The sequence below is a fragment of the Anolis carolinensis genome, chromosome 1 (genome assembly GCF_035594765.1).
Source record: "Anolis carolinensis isolate JA03-04 chromosome 1, rAnoCar3.1.pri, whole genome shotgun sequence".
NCBI lineage: Eukaryota > Metazoa > Chordata > Lepidosauria > Squamata > Dactyloidae > Anolis > Anolis carolinensis.
The window spans coordinates 193,846,614-193,868,236 of record NC_085841.1 but is presented as its reverse complement, the minus strand read 5'-3'; the positions used below and the strand labels follow the sequence as shown (position 1 = coordinate 193,868,236).

Here is a 21,623-nt window from a genome sequence, read left to right as displayed (position 1 = left end):
AATTCCTGTACTAGATACAACTTTTTCTTTCTGTTCAATCTGATTGATATAGTTCAGTAGCCCTGGGAGGTGCAGCGGATTAGACCGCTGAGCTGCTGAACTTGCTGACTGAAAGGTCGGCAATTAGAATCCGGGGAGTAGGGTGAGCTCCCGCTGTTAGCCCCAGCTTCTGCCAACCTAGCAGTTCAATGTAGAAATGGAGATGAGCACCAACCCAAAGAGTTGGACACGACTAGACTTAATGTCAGGGGAAAACCTTTACCTAAAGCTCAGTAGAACTGGCTTTAAAAATAGCATTTCTATAAAAGACACAAAACAAGGCTTGAGTAAAGCATAGGGAAGGTAATAAAGAACATTCCAGAACTTTTACAGAAAAGAGGAGTTTTATTGATAAAGTAACCTAAAAGGTGAATTATAGGAAACAAGAAGACAATGCCTTCCTTATTTCGCTCCTTTTCTTCCCCTCTTCTTCCCTTCGGAGAGAAAGAAAAAGGCCAGTAAGTTGACCAGCAACCATGATGTTTCAGGATACATACAAAAGAGTATGTGATGAAGGTAAAAAGCTGAGAAAACCAGCCAAAGTCATTAATGAATTGGTCAGACAGAAGAACTTTTCAGTTCAATTGCTCTCCCAGAGAGCACATAGGTTCAGGAAAACCAGTTGCTTGCTTGACTAGGAATGCCCAAAGAAAATGACTGTGAATGAGAAAAGAGGGAGGGAGGGAACAGGATGATAACTCAAAGGTCAGTTTATAGTAGTTTCCTTAGAAAATCCTTTTCTGAACAGAGAGGTATGTGATTCTGGAATTTTGCTGGTTAGAAAGACTGTACAAAACACCATTTATTTTAAATGTATGCTGTATTTATTTTGTTGCATTTAAATCTGTATTATTTACAACTGATCTTAGACTGCAGCTCATATTTAGAATTTAAACTTTGGCATTTAAAATTTAAATTTTAAACTTGTGATAGAAGCCTCAGTTTGTTGCGAAGTATATATTTGAAGTAATTCCCCCCAACAAAGTAAAGTCATTACAAAAGAAATGGTTGTCTCCAGATATAAGATAATATACACCAATTCTGCAAGGTGCCATAAATTCCTCCCATAAAATCCATCTTCTGCTCTGGATACGGAGATGAAGACTGGCCAGGAACATAAGCAATGGAGTTCCATTGTAAGGACAGAAATGTTAGCAGTTCAGTTAGTGACAATAAAGGCTCTTCCACAGATGCCTGGTGTCAATTATGGGCTCCACTCCTCATCTCTTTCATTGTCTCCTTCATCTTCCTCTGGGAATGCTGCATCATTCTGCTTTTTTATATGTTTAATCCCTGTGAATACAAAAAAACACCCTGTTTTAAAAGTTGCATACAACTTCCAAATCCAAAACCCAAAACATTGCTTTGCAATGCTGAAGAAATCTAACAATTAAGGTTACTGGGTGTTTTAAAGGTCTCTAGTGTGATAACATATAAAATGCCTATGTTTATCAAGTGTGTAAAATTGGATTTCAATAGCATGTATAAAGTAAGGATCAGCTAGACATCATTTTTGATTTGCAGGTATGTTTTGTCTATTGTCATGTATGTGGGTGTCTTCAAACTCACCTGTTGATGTAAGGTGATCACATGAATTTCATAAGACTTTCTTAGACAAGGAATACTCAGATATGGTTTTGCAGTTACAGTAGAGTTTCACTAATCCAAGACTCGCTTATCCAAGGTTCTGGATTATCCAATACATTTTTGTAGTCAATGTTTTCAATATATCGTGATATTTTGGTGCTAAATTCGTAAATACAGTAATTACAACATAACATTACTGCGTATTGAACTACTTTTTCTGTCAAATTTGTTGAATAACATGTTTTGGTGCTTAATTTGTAAAATCATAGCCTAATTTGATGTTTAATAGGCTTTTCCTTAATTATCCAAGATATTCGCTTATCCAAGGTTCTGCTGGCCCGTTTAGCTTGGATAAGTGAGACTCTACTGTACTTTCTTTGAAATAAAGCCTAAAGCATCTGGAATTCATTGGGATCTCCCACCCCAGTACTAAACAGGGTTGACCCTGCTTAGCTTCCAGGATCAGATAGGATCTGATGCCTTACGTGCATTTAGGTTCCCCAAAGCAGTTCCACAATGCATCAAATTTGGACTGCATGAATTCCTTGTAACTCTCCACCCAAGTACCCAAGCGTCAGTTAGTAGTAATCACACTATTCTACACCAATTAAGAATTTACATCTGAATAACTAAATAAGGGCTTAAGATCAAAGCATAAGGAGAACGGTATTTCCAAACCCTTTTCTCCAGCAAGCAAGGTTGTGAGAAGAATTTGCAACAGGGAATCTTCTGATTGTCACCATCTTGCTCATCTGCAGGAGGAGATGGAAACATCATCCTGCTTATACCCAAATCAGAACCTGAATGTACTTCCTTGACTCAATTCAACAGCTGGCTTTAAGATGAACTATGGTGGGGCAGTTACATAGTTTAACAAAAAGAGCTCATCACATTGAGGTCCTCAAGCTGGGGGCATCTGTGGGACAATGAGGCAAATCCGGTGGGCAGCAGAGGAAACTCATCCTGTGCTCTGTCTTTCCAACATCACCCCCTTCCCCATCCCATGGGAGAAACCGCCACTGCCCAGCTTCCCCTTGCACTTTCCCCAGCTTACCTAATAAGAACATGGGAAGATCCTCGTGTTGTCTGGGGTTCACCTGCCCTGTGTCTCCTCAGAGAGATAGGTAAAGGTAAAGGTTTCCCCTGACGTTAAGTCCAGTCGTGACCGACTCTTGGGGTTGGTGCTCATCTCCATTTCTAAGCCGAAGAGCCGGCGTTGTCCATAGACACCTCCAAGGTCATGTGGCCGGCATGACTTCATGGAGTGCCGTTACCTTCCTGCCAGAGCGGTACCTATTGATCTATTCACATTTGCATGTTTTCGAACTGCTAGGTTGGCAGGAGCTGGGGCTAACAGCAAGCGCTCATTCCACTCCCAGGATTTGAACCTGGGACCTTTTGGTCCACAAGTTCAGCAGCTCAGCGCTTTAACACACTGTGCTACTGGGGGCCCCAAGGAGATAGGGTGGGTTATAAATAAATAATAATAATAATAATAATAATAATAATAATAATAATAATAATAATAATTATTATTATTATTATTATCATCATCATCATCCTAGGATGCTTCCAGGACAGAACCAGGCCAGAGCCCTGCCAGAAATAGCCCTGTGTCATGTGATGGGCTCCATCGGGCTCCATCCTGGAAGCATCCTAGGATAATCCTAGGAGCCAAAACCTCATCCAAGATGGAACTCAAACCTCATACATAATCTTATTGAATACAAATTAGCTAGAGATCCATAAGTCTAGGTTATGAATATATGTATAAAAGAAATGTTGAATACCAGCTGTTGACGTATAGTTTGTGATTCACTAAACTGACAACCATTCTGTCTTAGAACCTCATCACATTGAGGCAGAGAAGCATATTTTCCCCACTTCTCTGAGCTGCCGGAACTGAGTCCCCCAGAGACCATCAGATGATGCAGGGCTACTTCCGGCAGGGCTCTCTTGAGCTCCGTGCCAGGAACACAGAGAAGCGGAACCTAAAGGAGCCGGGTGTACACCTGACTCCTTATGGGTAGGAAGGAGGTAGAAGCCTGGGACAGTGGGGAAATGTCATGGGAAGAGATCCCACAACAGCAAAGGAATGCAGCATGACACTGCCCCTTGGTTTCCTCCAATGTTCCCCACTATTCTCTGGCTTTTGTGATGAGATCCTTACTGATACAAGGTCATTAAAGAAAGGACTCCTAAAGTGACTATCATTCCAGAGGACAACTACTAACAAAACCTTCCTCCCTCCCTCCCTCCCTCTATCTATCATCTTTTTTTAAAAAAGGGCCTAGAATGCCACACATTTCTTTGCTAAAATACTATATTGGTCCAAGAATGTTCCATTTTGTTTCAGTCTTTTTCCTGACTCCAAGTCACTAGAGTTGTGCTCCACTGCATCCTTTTCTGCTCAGCTAAGGTAGCACCAGGGAGCCCTCGGTGGCACAGGGAGTTAAACTGTTGAGCTTCTGATCTTGGTGACCCAAAGATCAGTGGTTCGAATCCAGGGAGCAGGGTGAGGTCCTGCTGTTAGCCCCAGCTTCTGCCAACCTAGTAGTTTGAGTAGAATAGATCAATAGGTACCGCTCCATCAAAAAGGTAATGACACTCCATGCAGTCATGCTGGCCAAATGACCTTGGAGGTGTCTGCAGACAATGCCGGCTTTTTGGCTTAGAAATGGAAATGAGCACCAACCCCCAGAGTCGGACATGACTAGACTTAATGTCAGAGGAAAACCTTTACATTTACTCTACTTAAGGTGGCATTCCTCGTGACAAAACTGAGGTTTCTATGCTCTGCTTGACTGAACCTTGGCTTGGAATTTTTGCTTTGAGTGTATTGTTTCCTCTCGCTCGCCATCCATTTTGCGGCAATGCTTATCTACTTTCCTCCCAAAATAGGAGTGATTTCCCTGGGTCCATATTTCCTTTCTAGCCCACAACAATTAGTTTGTCCCCTTAGGTTCTCCTGCTTCAGAATTACTTCAGTCAATATCCCCTGATGTCACAATACAAGAAAAATGCATAAGATACGCCTTATTTTGTGTTACTTCTTAACTTCCCTCCTTTCTGTTCCCTCAAAGGCTTTCACTTCACTGCAGGTAATGTAATCCAATTAATGTTGATGAAGAAAGCTCAAATGAAAGCCCTTCTCAGTATGTATGCACTAATATGCTTTGATCTTGTAATGCATTTTAGATTAAATCACTGCCTCAATGCTTATTTCCAGATTCAGGATAAATTATCTGTGCAAATGAAGTGACTTTTTGATATTTCCACAGTTCCATCGTGAAATCTTCAGTGGAGAAACTAAAGCCTGACATCTGGTTTGATTCATCTGGCCAATGCAAAGGAAAACTGGAAGTGAATCAGTACTTTAAAATGTTGTCTCAACCTTATGAAATATTCTCTGGGATTTACAGTAAGGTTAGTATTTAATATGCATTAGAGGCGTGGGACTCAGTACAACAATTCTTTTTAGAAGTGTTGAGATTCACATAATGGAGCTTTTGTGGCATACAGAAGAACAGATTCTAACATTTTTCAGATGTATCAGAGCTGTAAAGCATACATAGAGCTACTCTACTCTCCAAGCCTGCACCATTCATCTCTGTAAAAGAAAGAGACCTTTGTGTCCCTTGTTTTGAGTGGGCTGATAATCACCCTTCTTCAATTAAATGGGGGAGTCTTTGATCATAAAGCATCAGTACAAAGAGAGCTCCTAATAATTGCATGTCTGTATATATTAATTATATTAACACTAATGAAACTGATATTTCAGATAGAGGTGACATAGCAAAATGAACTTAGGTTCTTCCTGACTTGAGTCTGGAATCTCTCAGTGACAGGAGGGTATAAAAAGAAGTAGGATAAGCAGTCATATAGGAAAGAAAACATCACAGAAATAGGATACTTGGAAGTAGACAGCTTTGCCTACCTTTCCTCACCACTGCTATACAATCCTGGAAAAATGCAACTGCTGTAATGAACCAATAGATTTCAGGCCTAGGTAAAGGTAAGGTTTTCCCCTGACATTTAGACTAGTCATGTCCAACTCTTGGGGTTGGTGCTCATGTCCATTTCTAAGCCGCAGAGTCAGCGTTGTCTGTAGACACCTCCAAGGTCATGTGGCCAGCATGACTGCATGGTGTGCCATTACCTTCCCGCCAGAACGTACTTATTGATCTACTCACATTTGCATGTTTTTGAACTGCTAGGTTGGCAGAAGCTGGGGCTAACAGCAGGAGCTCACCCTGTTCCCCAGATTTGATCTGCAGACCCTTTGGTCAGCAAAATCAGCATCTCAGTGGTTTAATCTGCTGCATCACCGGGGGCCTAGGAGGCCTGTTATTTATTTATTTAGAACATTTATATTCTGCCTTTCTCACCCCGAAGGGGACTTTGGGCAGAGCACAACATATATACGGCAAACATTCAATGCCGGAACATGAAATAAACTATAAATATACATAAACACTAAAAACAATTATCTCCGCTTTAAAATCACTTGTTTAAAAACCATCTCAGATCAGCTATACCGAATCCGGTCAGCAGGGTGAAGTTTCCTATTGTTCCCTTATTGCACTGTCCCACAGCCGAGTTTTTACCATCTTTCTGAAGAACAGAAGGGAGTGGGCTGATCTAATCTCGCCAGGGAGGGAGTTCCATAGTCGAGGGGCAATCACTGAAAAGGCCCTGTCTCTTGTCCTCTCCAATCGTGCCTGCGACGGTGGCAGGAACGAGAGCAGGGCCTCCCTGGAAGATCTTTATCTCCGCATTAGTTCATAGAGGGAGATGCGTTCAGACAGGTAAACTAGGCCAGGGCTGTTTAGGGCTTTATAGTCCAAAGCCAGCACTTTGAATTGTGCTCAGTAGCGAACTGGCAACCAGTGGAGCTGACACAACATGTTACACTATGCAGGTTTTTTTTTTTCATGTCAGGAATGACTTGAGAAAGTGCAAGTCACTTCTAGTGTGAGAGAATTGGCCATCTGCAAGGACGTTGCCCAGGGTACGCCCAAATGTTTTGATGTTTTTACCATCCTTGTGGGAGGCTTCTCTCATGTCCCCACATGGAGCTGGAGTTGACAGAGGAAGCTCATCCGCGCTCTCTCTGGGTTGGATTCGAACCTGGAAGCCTTCAGGTCAGCAACCCAACTATGCAGTTATAGCACTATTGCTCCTCTTGACCTGCGATGGGTACATCTTGTTGAATTGTGAATTTGACAGTTGATTCAGAGACTCCCTTCCCTCGATGGCCAGTTGCAGGATTCCACAGGATGGATCCATGGCAATGAAAGTAGATTTCACAGAGCTACAATTGTGTAAAGGGCCCCTGAGTCCCCTTCTACACTGCCATATAAAATCCAGATTATCTGCTTTGAACTGCATTATATGGCAGTGTAGCCTCATATAATCCTGTTCAAAGCAGATAAGCTACTTTGATAATCTTGATTATATGGCAGTGTAGAGGGGGCCCAAGCCTTTCCTGAAAAGAGTGCATTCTCCAATAATAATTATTTTGTTTGTTTGATTGATTGATTGATTGATTACCCGCCCCCTCTTTGGTGTCAATGGCAGGTTTCCTCCTAATTAGTGGAAAGTCTGTGGAGTGGCAAACTCTGATCAGGACTATAGCAGGGGCAGAGGGTTAAAGTTCACTCTCCCCTAGTCCTTCTGTATGGTTTGCAGTGGTTCTCAACCTGGAGTCCCCAGATGTTTTTGGCCTTCAACTCCCAGAGATCCTAACAGGCTGGTATTTCTGAGAGTTGTAGGCCAAAAACATCTGGGGACCCCAGGTTGAGAACCACTGGGTTTAAGGATTATCTTTTAAAAATAAAAATGCAGTGAATTACATGATATGCTAAATTCACATTTTTACGCTATGAAAGACCTGGACCTACTCATGTCTCTGGCCCAAATTAAGTCTGTGCTTTTATGTACTGCCAGAAAGCAATGTGATATATTGCTATCATTTTTATTCGGGCTTGACCCCATGTAAGCCGCCCTGATTCCCCTTTGGGGAGATAGAGGCGGGGTATAAAAATAAAGTTGTTGTTGTTATTATTATTATTATTATTATTATTATTATTATTATTATTATTATTATATATTGATAGCTCAGAAATAATGCAATATAAAAGCAGTAGGGCATTTTTGCTAAAATGAATATGATGTCTTAAATCAAATAGAAAACCCCGACTATCATAGAACTAGTGAACCAATTACTTAATTGTATGTCTGCATTTATGGAAAACACACTGAGCCAGCACTCCAAATCCAATTTTTAGTCACAGTTTTAACAGACCCAATGAAATGTCTAAAAGTGTGGATTGAATGGGTTTACTGTAGATGGGACTAACCATTGAATTTAGGCCTGGATATGAGCAGCAGGAGAAAATTGTATTTCTTGCTTATGGCAGCTTGACATGACACTTGTATATCAAGCTGGCAAAAACCAGGTTCTAATGCTTCATGTAGTTACTATTACTGGGTGTACATTCCATTTCCCAGATAAAGACATTGGCTTGTTCAACTGTTGTCTATGGGAAAAATGTATGTTTCTACACACAATGGAAAAACATAGCCTGGGCCTTTGGCCCTGAGTAATCAAGTTTACGTAAATACAAAAATTGTAATATTCAGGCTTGCTATATTCAGTTTTACCATGAAACAGGTTATAAGATCAGGCCATATAAGATCAGGAAGTCAGGCAAGAGACTCCCAGGCATCTATTTTTAACCTTTTACTTAGTCTTTTCCTAAAAGACTAAGTAAAAGTCTTTTAGCCGGTTCTTGTAAGCCGCTCCGAGCCCTAGGGGAGTGGCGGCATATAAGTTTGAAAAATAAATAAATAAATAAATAAATAAAAGCAACCCTTCATGTTTGTTTGTAAGACCTATTCAGTTTTGGCCTAACTCCTTAAAATGTATGCTCAGACTTCCTCAGGTTTCTGTTGCAGGCTAGCTGGTGGCTTCTTCCAACAGAGGAACTAGAGATACTACTTCTGCATTGCTGCCAAAGAGGAGATATTGCAAGATCCTCACCAATGTTAGAAATAATTGCAGATGCTAATTTATGCACCTTTGCACTATAATATCTAGACCAGTCGTTCTCAACCTGGAGTCCCCAAATGTTTTTGGCCTACAACTCCCAGAAATGCCAGCAAGTTTACCAGTTGTTAGGATTTCTGGGAGTTGAAGTCCAAAAACATTTGGGGATCCTAGCTTGAGAACCACTGATCTAGACACTTCTTAGGCAGGAGCATAAAGATGATGCAGCTGGCTTTGCCCACCCAACTCCCTCCACATTTTTGCTGCTGAGAGAGGCTACTCTTGCCCCAAGTGGTGAAGGAGTGCTCAGTGTCTTCAGCTTTGTGCCCTTGACCAGCAACAATGTCCATTGCCTGCATATCTTTAGTTATTTTAAGCAATTGGCCAGTGTGAATGAGATCTAAGGACTCTTCCAGACAGGCCCAAAATGCGAGATCTGAGGCATTCCCAGTTTGCCTGAGGCATTCCCAGTTTACCTGAGGCATTCCCAGTTTACCTGAGGCATTCCCAGTTTCCAGGTATTAATTAGATACCTGGAAAGATCTGGACCTTAATGTGTGGTCCAGATCTTTCTAGGTATGGGTCCTGTGGGAATTGATTCCTGGGACCACTTCCACAATCCCAGGGGTCAATCCCCACAGCAATCCCAGTTCTTCAAACTCCTGGAATCCAAAGGAGTGCACTCTCGCATTTAGCCCCAAAACTCACTCAATGGGCCTGGCTGTATGCTCAGCTCTCTCTCTCTCTCTCAATCTCCCCCCTCCCCCTCCCCCGTCACAAGCTCTCATAATGCCCAAATGATCTCTCTCTCCCCTCAACCTCCTGACACATCATTTTGACACGCCAGAAACTTTTGATGGAGAGAAAGCAAAGGGTTTTGGAGAGTTGTGTGGCCTGAATCCCAGGAGGAACAGGGATTAAATATCCCAGTTCTATCCGGGATTCAGCCCTGTGTGGAAGGGCCCTTAGGCTGTTGCTACAAGGGCAGAGAAAAGTTATAAAACTGCTATAGTAAGATCATAAGAGGAGCCCTGCTGGAATGGGGGAAATAATCCCTGCTGGGTCCAGTCCAAGAAATGCCCCTATTGTCCATTCTGCTACACCATCTTTCTCAGACCAAGGTTTGAAATAGAATTAGCTGCTTCCTTGATACTAAGTTAGTCTGGCTATGGCTTGGAAAAGACCAACCTGTGACCTTTCTTGGAAATAACAACATATAATATGTTATAACAGCAAGACCAAAGTTAGATGTGCCTTGGGCTAACACAGTCCTCCCTCCCCTTTCACCCACTAATGTGATTGGAAGGAGATGGGAAGCTTTCATGTTCTTTTTTTGGCTACCAGTACTTTGGTTTTACCCCCTGAAAACTTGAAAAAATTACAAGTACAGTAGAGTCTCACTTATCCAAGCTAAACGGGCCAGCAGAAGCTTGGATAAGCGAATATCTTGGATAATAAGGAGGGATTAAGGAAAAGACTATTAAACATCAAATTACATTATGATTTTACAAATTAAGCACCAAACCTTCATGTTATACAACAAATTTGACAGAAAAAGTAGTTCAATACGCAGTAATGTTGTGTTGTAATTACTGTATTTACGAATTTAGCACCAAAATATCACGATATATTGAAAACATTGACTACAAAAATGGCTTGGATTATCCAGAGGCTTGGATAAGTGAGGCTTGGATTAGTGAGACTCTACTGTAGTCTTAAATTGGCTTCGTGAAACAAAATAGCTTGGTTTGATGACCCATAGTGAAGGACAGCCATAGTTTAGGATTTAAACATAGTGATAAAATAAGCATAATAGGTGCAAAAATTGTTCTTCTGCTCTTGGATGCATCATAGTAGGAAGAATATGGACAGTATGCAAGTCCAGGGATCATCTGGATTTGTTGCTGTAGTGATAAACTTCAATTAAATCATAGTTCAACGGAAAGCTCTTTGGATTGCAACTCCCAGACATTGTTCAGTCAGCATAGCCATCAGGATCTTGAGAGTTGTAGTTCAAAATACATCTTTTCCAAACTTTAATGTATCACTGTCTCCAAACACAGTCTATGTATTTCATGCCCAAGTCCACAAGGGGAAGAGCAAGAAATGAAACCAAGAGCAACAAACTCCTTTTCTAACCTTTTGATCATTGCTCTCCCTGCTCTACATTCTGTTGTTTCTCTTCCAAAAGCCTGATACAGAGTTACAAGCCTTTTGTAGTCCCAACTAAGTCAATGGAGCCATTGTCGCCCCTGCTACAACTCAACAAGCACAGGAACAATAAAAGGCTGTGTTCAAAATGGCTGGCCCCTTTCCACGTCATTCTTCCAAACACCCCTGCTTCAGTTTTCTCCTACATGTCCACACTGGCTTCTTATGATTCACCCAGAAATAGGATTCCTTGACACACAACCTCTCTCCTCACTGAACAAAGCACCTCTTTGTGTTGGGCACTATATTAGCATGTAGTTAAATATTACAATGCTTTTTAAAAACTGCTCCCAGAAAAAGGGAGCAAGAGAGAATGCAGCAAAATGAAGAACAAGCAGTTAAGATTTGCATAGTTCCAGCACCCTTGCCAACACATAAACCTCAGATTTGCAGATTCCTTCCTTCCCTAATTAGTCCTAAATTGGAACAGGGTCAGACAGTCAGGAAACTTCTGATAAAAGTTCTGACCGACAAATAATCTTTTAAGAATAACAGCTTATCCAATAACAGTAACATGCTCTATTTAGAAAGTCTGGCTACACTTCTGAATGGACATCTTAGGTCCCTTTTCTCTTCCTGCATGACTTGTAACATATTTATTATGTTCATTTTCTGAACTCTACAGGAAACTATTATCTTAAGACCTATGTCAGTGATATCCACTCATGGTTTCACTGTAAACATCAAAGGCACAATTGGAACTACTGAACCAATTGAGGGCAGGGATAGGGATCAAAAATTTTAATGGATCCTCTGAAGTTCAGAGTAAAACCTGGATTACATCAACTGCCCCATGAATATGGAAGTCATTAGCCACTACTACTTATGACCCACTGCTGCGAAATAACATATTTGGTTAGCTATATGATAGCACATTTTATTTTGGCCCAGACCCTTTTCTTCTCAGTTACACAGCACAGATGCATTCACATTTCCCCACAGAGTAAAATTAGAGATTGATTGATAGATGACTATTTACAAATGTGTAGACCTGAAGGGTCTCAAGAAGTGCACAATACTCATAAACCATATAATGCTGCATAAAACTGATGACAGGTTATTTTTTATGTGAGATCACATTTCCATAGGCATTTGTAGGTCCCCCAGTGTGATTCTGCAGTCACACTGGATAATCTACAAATGCCTAGAGAAGTGTTCTCTCTAGGAATCTTTAGGTGCTCCAGCACAATTTTATGGTCAGCATAGAGTTATGTTGAAGGACCAAGCGATTCCTAGAGAGAACATATTAATCAAATCCATGAATAATCAATGCTAGACCCACAAATATGTAGGGTCGACTCTAGTGTTTGAATTAAAGTCACTATATAGACAGTAATGGTGATGGTTCTGATTATTCACAATTTTATACCATCAGCTAAATGCCGGGATTATTTCTGAGTTCTCTCTTATAAACTGTCTGGCAAGTTACTCAATTTGAAAAAATATCATTTTGCACACCTTTAAGAAAGATACTCAAGTTTGTTCTGGATCCTGCCAGTGCTGTAACATTTATACAGCTACAACTGCTCTGGGGCAATGTTGAGAGAAAGACAGGTTGTGAATTAAATAAAATATCTCCTTGGTGTCATGGATCTCCTTGTTAATGAACCCTGAAAACAAGAACAGACTCCTGGTGATGATGAGAGATTCTTGTCCTGTAGTTCAGAATGAATATCGTTAAATAAATTTGCATGAATGCCAAGATTTTGCAACTCCTACAATCCTTCCAAATTAATGCTTTGATCAGAACCCTGGATCAGTGTCACAAGGCAGACATGGCCACAAAAAGATTAAATTTACAACCCATTAAATTAAATTATTTCTTCATTGTCATTGTCATGTCTTCACATTATTGGACACAATAACCATTTTTAACCAAGAATGTTGGAGGTTGTAGATGTAAATAAATAGAATCTTTACCACAGCTTCTGAACCAAAGTTTACCCTGCAGTGTAATAACATGCCACTCAGGTTTGTGAAATAAGTAACAATAACTTTACTTCAATAGATCAAACAGAGAAACAATATATACAGTAGTCTCTCTGATTTCTTACAGGGAACAGAGGGAATAAACATTCCTTTTAAAACAGTCTTTAAATAAGCCTCATTGCCTTAAAATGATCAGGCTTCAGAGAGTCGGCAACCATTAATTCCCTGGCTGTTTCTAGTCAGAGTTCTCTTCACTCTCTGAGGTGAAAATGCCAGCTCAAACAATTTCTCTCAGTAGCAAGCCGGAGACAGTAGCCAATCAGAATGTTGGCTCCTGGCATGCTTAGCCAATCAGCTGCTGGCACATGCCTTTCCAGTCAACCCATTACATCATGGTGCCCTTTACAAATCTCCACAAAGAAGTTAAAGATATGGCTGGATGAGTCTGGAATATCAATATGCAAAGGGATCTTGTACCATCTTTGAGGGTGATTGAGAGACAGAAGTTGTAGCATAAATTTTTGTAGACTTGGTTTATTTCCTCACATGCATTAAGTGAACTAGGACAGAAGTGACTGCTTTGGGACTGTTTGACACGGTCACATCCAAATCTGCTATCTAAATGACAACATGTTAAGATATAGACAATATGAGCTTGTTTCATAATAAAATGTAGAATGTAACTTTGTGCCCTCTAGAAGATGGGAGCCCCAACATGGTTCCCCAATTCTTTGAAAAAGATATGAGATGCAGAAAAGAGGAAGAATCTGTTCTGCTAACAATGTCTATTCTACTGGTAGATGGATACCATTGGTTACAATACCAGAATAACTAAAAGTATCTTGTAAAATGCGAGATTATGCCCAAGGCAATAAAGCAAGAGATGAAAGCTAGCTGAGCTATAGCAAAAGACAAACCTTAAGAGAGTACTCAATGTACTTTGTGAATGAATGGGAAAGAGAGAAATGCAAAGTAAAACTTCCTTGTATACACTTGTTTATCTTGCTAAAAGAGACCAGTGGAATGATATACTATAAAAAAGAAAGTTCGACAGATCTAAGGACTTCATCACATGGAGGTCCTTAAACTGGGAGACAGTGGGGCCATCCATGGGGCAACATGGTGAATCCATTGGGCAGCAAGGCAATTCATCGGGCAGTGTCTCGCATCGCCCCCTTACCATCCCACCTTGGAATCCATCTGGCCCTGGCTTGATCCCGTGCTGCCCCCGACTTAGTGAATGGGAACATAGATAGTCACCCATGTTCTCAAGACTGCTACCTAACACACTGCTGAGACACAGAGTACACGGAGCCCTGTCAGAAGTAGCCCTGTGTCATGTGATGGGCTCCGTCTTAGCTATGTCTTGGCAGCATCCTAGGATGGGGCTTAAAGGACATGTGATTAGGTCCTCAGAAACCATCACATATGCATAGTAAAACAATTCTCTGCCTTTCTTAACATGCGATCGTTCTCTTTTATTTCTCTCTCTAAAGCATCCTTGTGGGAGATATGTTTGCAGAGTAGCAGACAATAAAGAACAGTGTCAAAAATAAATGTAGAGAGTGAACATAAAAAAACAAACATAATTCAACAAATATTTATCCCTAGAATAGTGATCGAAAGAGACTCTTTGTGGGTGTGGGGTACATATGTTTATGGAAGAAAACTTATTTTAACTGTGGGACTGAGCAGGGATGTCAAAATTTCTTAGTCTCTATTTTGTCATCTTTCTCCAAATTTCATCTGCACTTTTTTCTCTTTATTCGTATCAAGCAGAAAACTTGTGTTGTCCTCACATTGAAATGCATACTCCCCCCTTCCCCCAGTGAGGTTAATATTTATGCCTGTTTCCTTTTGACTAGTGCAGGTTGATTCATGTTTTATTCCATTATATAAATTTAAGTAATTCTCATTTTGAAATGTAAACATGGTTTCCCCGACATACCTTGTAGTTTTCATGCAACAGAGGGGATGGAACAGTCCTATAAACACTATTCCAACAAGTCATGTAAGGAATGGAAATAAATATCTCTGTACAGAATGTTCTCTGTATCCACATGGGATACATTCCTGGACCTTCCACAGAAACATGAAACCACAGATAATAGCAAACCTTTTAAAATAAATGAATTGTGACAAAAGCATTCCACAGAATAATGTTGGAAGACTAGAAAATGCCCAGAAAGAAACCTCTCCAGCCTTTTGAGATCTCCCAGTATGATTCTACGGACAACATCCAGTGGAAGTATATCATAGAACTGCACTGGAAGACCATAAAAATTCCAAGGGGGAATGTATGTTACCACAACCCTCGTGTTCTCTTTTGTTTTCATACATATGCACGCTGCTTGTATAATTACACAACATTCCCAGTACAATGTCAATTCCTAATTGCACATATGTCTCCTCCCACCTGTCCCATCTTCTGAGTTGAAGACAATCATATGTAATTATATCCTTCTTTTCCAATGAAATATTGTTCTGTTACTCATCCTGGCATAATAATTATTAGTTCAAATTAACATGCCAAAAACTCTGGAGGGAGAATGTATTTTTTATATATTTTATAAGATGAATTATGGGTGCTGAACCCATGGAAATGGGGAAGTACTATATTTCAAGAGGTTTCAGCAGAAGATAGTTAAGCACTGCATCAGACAGAAAAGCAGAGGCAGGAAGCCAGAGGTTACGTTGATTTATCCCTTGTATACTCCATAAATTGTAGGGTTGGCAAGTACATGAGAAAATGTATCTAAAGTTCAGTGTGAGTTCAGCTGACATGTCTGTAGTTTACTGAACATTCATTAAGGAACACCAACAAGCTAACATTATTGTATTGCTTTTTCAAGCTTATCTGGAGAAAGAAAAGCTTGTTAAGAAATGCTTGAGTTCAAGTCTTTGTCAGGAGAATAGTACTCTTAGTGCAGTTACAATATTATTATTAACAAATACAGTAAATGAAAGTTGGTTGAAATCCAAAGCCTTGTATGAGCAGAAAGGGGCTTCCACATGGATGCTATTCAGGACTTGATAAATCTGACATGTACTACAAAGACCTTATCACATTAAGACATTTCCCCATTGTAGGACACTTTGGCCTCTTTTCAAGCATGGAGAGACACTGAACTCATCACACGAGTTAAATTACTTCCAGCCATCACACATAGCCCTCCTTGGTTGAAAAGAGGCAGAAGTGTCCTGAAAGGAGGGAAGTCCTGCAATCGGCCTCATCACATCGAGAAATTTCCCCGTCATTGAAAACTTCAGCCTATTTCAAGCATGGAGAGGCATGGAATTTATCACATGTTCTGGGATTGAAAAGAGGCAGAAATGTCCTGAAAGGAGGGAACTCTGAACATAGGCCAGCAATCATGTTCAGAGCTCCTACTTCTTATCACGCTTCACTCCCATGGTTCCAACTGAAAAACAGATGGGATGGGAACCATAAAAGTTTCCCATCCTGTTTCATTGTCCAACTGTCAGCAGTTTCTTGTATAATATGGGATTTGGGGCAAAACAATTTTATGCAATGGAAATAAGTGGTTTTAAACTGGTGTCAGTCTCCTTTAATGTAAGGGGCTTTAGGCAGGGCAAGAGATCGCTTGGCTTTTCAATATTGTTGTTTCTCCTGATTTTTTTAAAAAAATAATTCTGACCATGTGATGAATGTAAGATTAATGTCCGGGCTGTGGTGCAGGCTGATAAAGCAGTCGGCTGCAACAGATCACTCTGACTGGGAGGTCATGAGTTTGAGGCCGGCTTGGAGCTGCGTTTGTCTCTGTCTTTGTTCTATGTTGAGGCATTGAATGTTTGCCTTGTATGTGTGATGTGATCCGCCCTGAGTCCCTTTCGGGGTGAGAAGGGCAGAATATAAATACAGTAAATAAATAAATAATGTATTGCCAGCTCTTAGGTTTCCATGTGTGAGTGTGTTGGGGAGGCAGAACTCAAAATGGGACTGCTGACAATATAAGAGGGGCAATTCTCTATGCTAAAAGGACTGTCATCTATGCTTTCCCTTCTCAAAGTGATAAGGTCATAGTTGAATGAGATCATGGTGGTGAAGGTGGTGGGGTAATCTCTTCCAGTTTTGCCCACCAAAATTCTCTGTGCAGCATCAGGTGAAGTTGGTGGTGATAAAGGAAAGTGGAGTTGCAGCAGACTATCAGGATAATATCCCCCTGATCCGGTATCCCATCCCTCAGTTTACAGGATTTGAGTGTGTCTATTTGAAGGTGGGTAGCTGGAACAGATTATGGGTTCTGTTGATGTAATGCCAATATAGCTATTCAACATCCACACTGAGACTACCCTACTGGAAGTGGCTGAGGCCTCCATGTCTGCAATGACAACCATGAGTTCGTCTGAAATGGTTTCTGGCCCTGTTGATGCTCTAATGCACACCGTAGAGTAGGTGGCCCTCCAGCTCTTTTGGCCTCCAACTCCCAGATGTCTCCAGAGGAAATCTGGTCAGGAACTTTGGAGGCCCAAAGAGCTGGAGGACTGTGGTTTGAGGATGCAAGCTACAGAGTGTGCATTGAAGCACACTTTGAGGATGTCTGGTCTAGATCTTGTTTTCTGTGCAATAGAGTAATGATGCTCTGGGAATAGAGGAACTTTCTACTATTGCTCTGCTATGGAGAAAACACTTTTTGGTTTGGTGTAGACTGGTAGAGACTTAGAGCCTCTGCATGGGAGGGCATTCCATGAAGATGGTCCACCCCAAGAAGATTATGGATCTGGATGGAATCCTGATGACTTCTGGTGAGTTTCCCACTGCTTGGCAGGCAATCTTGCTGTATCATTGGTTAATCTCTGGAATGGACCTACATGCTTCCAAACATCCTCTCTCATAGACCAGCCCCCTGTTTTTCTATCAAAAAGGCAGCAATGGACAACTGAGACAGAAATGAGAGCAACAGTGACAGAAAACCCAGAGTATCCAAAAATTGATTAAATGCTATCTAAAAGCCTATGGTGTCAGTCAATAAGGTTAGTAAAAAAGCAAGAACACTTTTCTGGCAGCTACCCTTGCATGATCAAACAACTGTCCAGAGGAGCTGTTTCAAGCGATCAGAGAACTATGAGAATCTGACACAAAAGAGAACTTAAGCCAGTCAACAGCCTGTTGTGAAGAATTTTCCCATAGCTTCACAGATAAATTGCTGGAATTTAGTCTGGCTTGGACACCTTAGTTGATACAAGCCAGGTGGATGTAACCTTGATCCCTGCAAGTCCCCTCGAGGAGACAGGGTGGGTTATAAATAAAGTATATATTATTATTGCTGCTGCTGCTGTTGTTGTTGATTGAAACATTCAATTTGTGCAGCCTGAGGATATGGACAAGATCCTTGGAAAACGGAGGGCCACCACATTTGTACTAGACTCTTGCTCTTCCTGGCTAAACAGGTCAGCAGGGGACTGACTGAGTGGGTGACTATTGCCTCTACACAAGATAGGGTCTCAACATACCTGAAGGAGGCTATTTTTATTCACTCTTTAAAAGTCCTAGTTCGGATTCTGCATTAGGAGATGTAAATATTACTACTACTACTACTACTACTACTAATAATAATAATAATAATAATAATAATAATAATAATAATAATACATTGGGTGCCGTGCCAAAAGATCTCAGCTGGCATTTGGAAACAATAGACATTGACATAATTACGATCTGCCAACTGCAAAAGGCCACCCTACTGGGATCTGCACGCATCATCTGAAAATACATCACACAGTCCTAGACACTTGGGAAACGTTCGACTTGTGATTTTGTGATACGAAATCCAGCATATCTATCTTGTTTGCTGTGTCATAAAATAATAATATTTTACTTATACCCCGACATCATCTGCCCGCAGAAACTCGGGACAGCTTACATGAGGCAAAGCCCAACCAACATAATTAAGCAGAGAAACAACAACATAAATACAATTCACAGTATAAAAGATAAAAACAATAATGCGATATAAAACAGGATTATTATAACAGTTAATAATATCAGTCAACCACCAGGCACAATTCTGTCGACTACATAGGTGGAAAGACTGAAGCAGCTATGCAAGAATAAAATAAGTTAATGTGCATAGATAATAAGGACCTCATAAAATACATGGTAGGGGTATAATATCATCTAGGGCAGATTATCCAATAGTTGTCTCACCAAAGGCCAGCCAAAACATCCAGGTCTTTAGTTGTTTCCTGAAGGAGGATAGAGAGGGAGCTAACTCTCATGTAACTATTTGTCTGCAGCTATGTCTCCTGATGCTATCACTCCCAAAACCCACCATATACTGTAAGCCATGCAGTCCTTTATTACAACCATTTCTGGGCAGTGGTGACACAACATCTAGGCAGCTCTAATGACCTCTGGGGATCCTTGGGTCTTCCCTGCAAATGGAGTTCTTGCAGCCAAAAGAAAATAGCTGGGCAAGTTTCCACGGATCTCTGACAAACCAAAAATAGCCATGATGGAAAAGGAGGTTATTTATTTATTTATTTGCAGTATGTATATTCTGCCCTTCTCACCCCAAAAGGGACTCAGGGCGGATCACAATGCACATATATGGCTTACAAGGTGGGTTGGGAGGGGGCTTTAGGTTGTTAGTTTGTTGCTCGGTTGGAAGACAATTCTGGGAATCAGGAAGGTATAAGGTAGATTTACACCACTGTAAATCAAAAAAGGTGCCAGTCTCTGTTAGAATACTGGTAATACTTTGGGAGGAGGCATTGTTTATGGGGAACTCTTTCCTTTGACATAGCTTAGATCAGCGTTTCTCAACCTGGGGTTGGGATCCCGGGGGGGGGGGTCGTGAGGGGGGTTCAGAGGGGTCGCCAAAGACCAGTATTTATGTTGGTTATGGAGGTTCTGTGTGGGAAGTTTTGTCCAATTCAATCATTGGTGGGGTCAAGGGGCTCTTTGATTGTAGGTGAACTATAAATCTCAACAACTACAACTCTCTAATGTCAAGGTCTGTACTCCTCAAACTTCACCAGTGTTCACGTTTGAGCATACTGAGTATTCGTGCTAAGTTTGGTCCAGATCCATCATTATTTGAATCCACAGTGTTTTCTGGATGTAGGTGAACTACAACTCTCAAACTCAAGGTCAATGCCCACCAAACTCTTCCAGTATTTTCTATTGGTCATAGAAATTGCCTATTTATTGTAAGCCACTTTGAGTCCCCTTGGGGAGAAAGGCGGGGTAAAAGTTATGTAAATAAATAAATAAATAAGTTCTGTGTGCCATGTTTGGTTCAGTTCCATCATTGGTGGAGTTCAGAATGCTCTTTGATTGTAGGTGAATTTTAAATCCCAGCAACTACAACTCCCAAATGGCAAAAATACCCCCCCCCCCAATGCCACCAGTATTCAAATTTGGACGTATTGGGTATTTCTGCCAGATTTGATCCAGTGAATGAAAATACATCCTGCATATCAGATATTTACATTACAATTCATAACAGTAGCAAAATTAACAGTTATGAAGTCACAACGGAAATAATGTTATGATTGGGAGTCATCACAATTGTATTAAGGGGTTGCAGTATTAGGACGGATGAGAAACACTGGTTTAAATTGTTACATGGCCTCTAAGTCCATGCCATGGAATAGACATAACATATTTTTCATCCAACAGAGAAACCTTTTGGAGAAGCAGCACTAGTAGGGTAACAAGCTTGTAAATCCACTAGAGGGAGCTTGGTCCCTAATAAATAAACAAGCACAAGGAATCCATCCCAGCTGTTTTGTTTTGCTGTTTTCAAGAATAGCAAAGAAACAGAAAGTAACCATGAAGCTTCCCTTCCCAAGCATTTATTATTTAACTGAACATCTTCCCAGCAATGTGTAGATGGGCAAGCTTCCCAGACTGCAATCTTCTAAAAGTCCGTGGCAGCTGTTGTTTCCAATGTCAGGGCAGGAGTGAATTAGTTATGGGCTTTAGTGCAAAACTTGGAGGAGCTGTTCAAGGTACTGAATCATAGCTCCCGAATTGTTTCAGTATCTCAGACAGTTCCTGTAAAGCCTGGAGGACAGTTGAATTAAGGCAACAAATATGTGCCCCTTGCTACTTTATATATGAGGGATGTATATACATGCATAAATTTCACAGGTGTCCACTTTATATGTATAATAAATTACGAATCATTTTATTTATTACTCTCTACACACAGAGTAGAGCCTCATTAATCCAACATTCGCTTATCCAATGTTCTGGATTATCCAACACAGTCTGTCTTTTAGTAGTCAATATTTTTGTAGTCAATGTTTTCAATACATTGTGATGTTTTGGTGCTAAATTCGTAAATACAGTAATTACTACATAGCATCACCGCGCATTGAACTACTTTTTCTGTCAAATTTGTTGTAAAACATGATGTTTTGTTGCTTAATTTGTAAAATAATAATCTAATTTGATGTTTAATAGGCTTTTCCTTAATTCCTCTTTATTATCTAACATATTCGCTTATCCAACATTCTGCCGGCCCGTTTATGTTGGATAAGTGAGACTCTACTGTGTGTGTGTGTGTGTGTGTGTGTGTGTGTATGGAGCCTCCAGTGCCTCAATGTGTTAAAGCGCTGAGCTGCTGAACTTGCAGACCGAAAGGTCCCAGGTTCAAATCCGGAGAGCGGAGTGAGCGCCCGCTGTTAGCTCCAGCTTCTGCCAACCTAGCAGTTCGAAAACATGCAAATGTGAGTAGATCAATAGGTACCGCTCAGGTGGGAAGGTAATGGCATTCCATACAATCATGCCAGCCACATGACCTTGGAGGTGTCTACGGACAACGCTGGCTCTTCG

The 21,623-nt window shown here is 40.8% G+C and overlaps 1 protein-coding gene across 2 annotated transcripts in view; it reads right to left on the bottom strand.

Annotated features, from left to right (window-relative positions):
* Positions 1–840: 840 nt before the first annotated feature.
* The window catches only part of ppp1r1c (protein phosphatase 1 regulatory inhibitor subunit 1C), a 59,056-nt gene continuing 38,273 nt past the window's right edge, over positions 841–21,623 (bottom strand). For both annotated transcript variants that reach the window (XM_003223912.4, XM_008115489.3), the window contains exon 5: positions 841–1,332. In XM_003223912.4, coding sequence (XP_003223960.1) covers positions 1,318–1,332 — 15 coding nt within the window. In that variant the 3' untranslated portion in view covers positions 841–1,317. The remainder of the gene's footprint in view (positions 1,333–21,623) is intronic.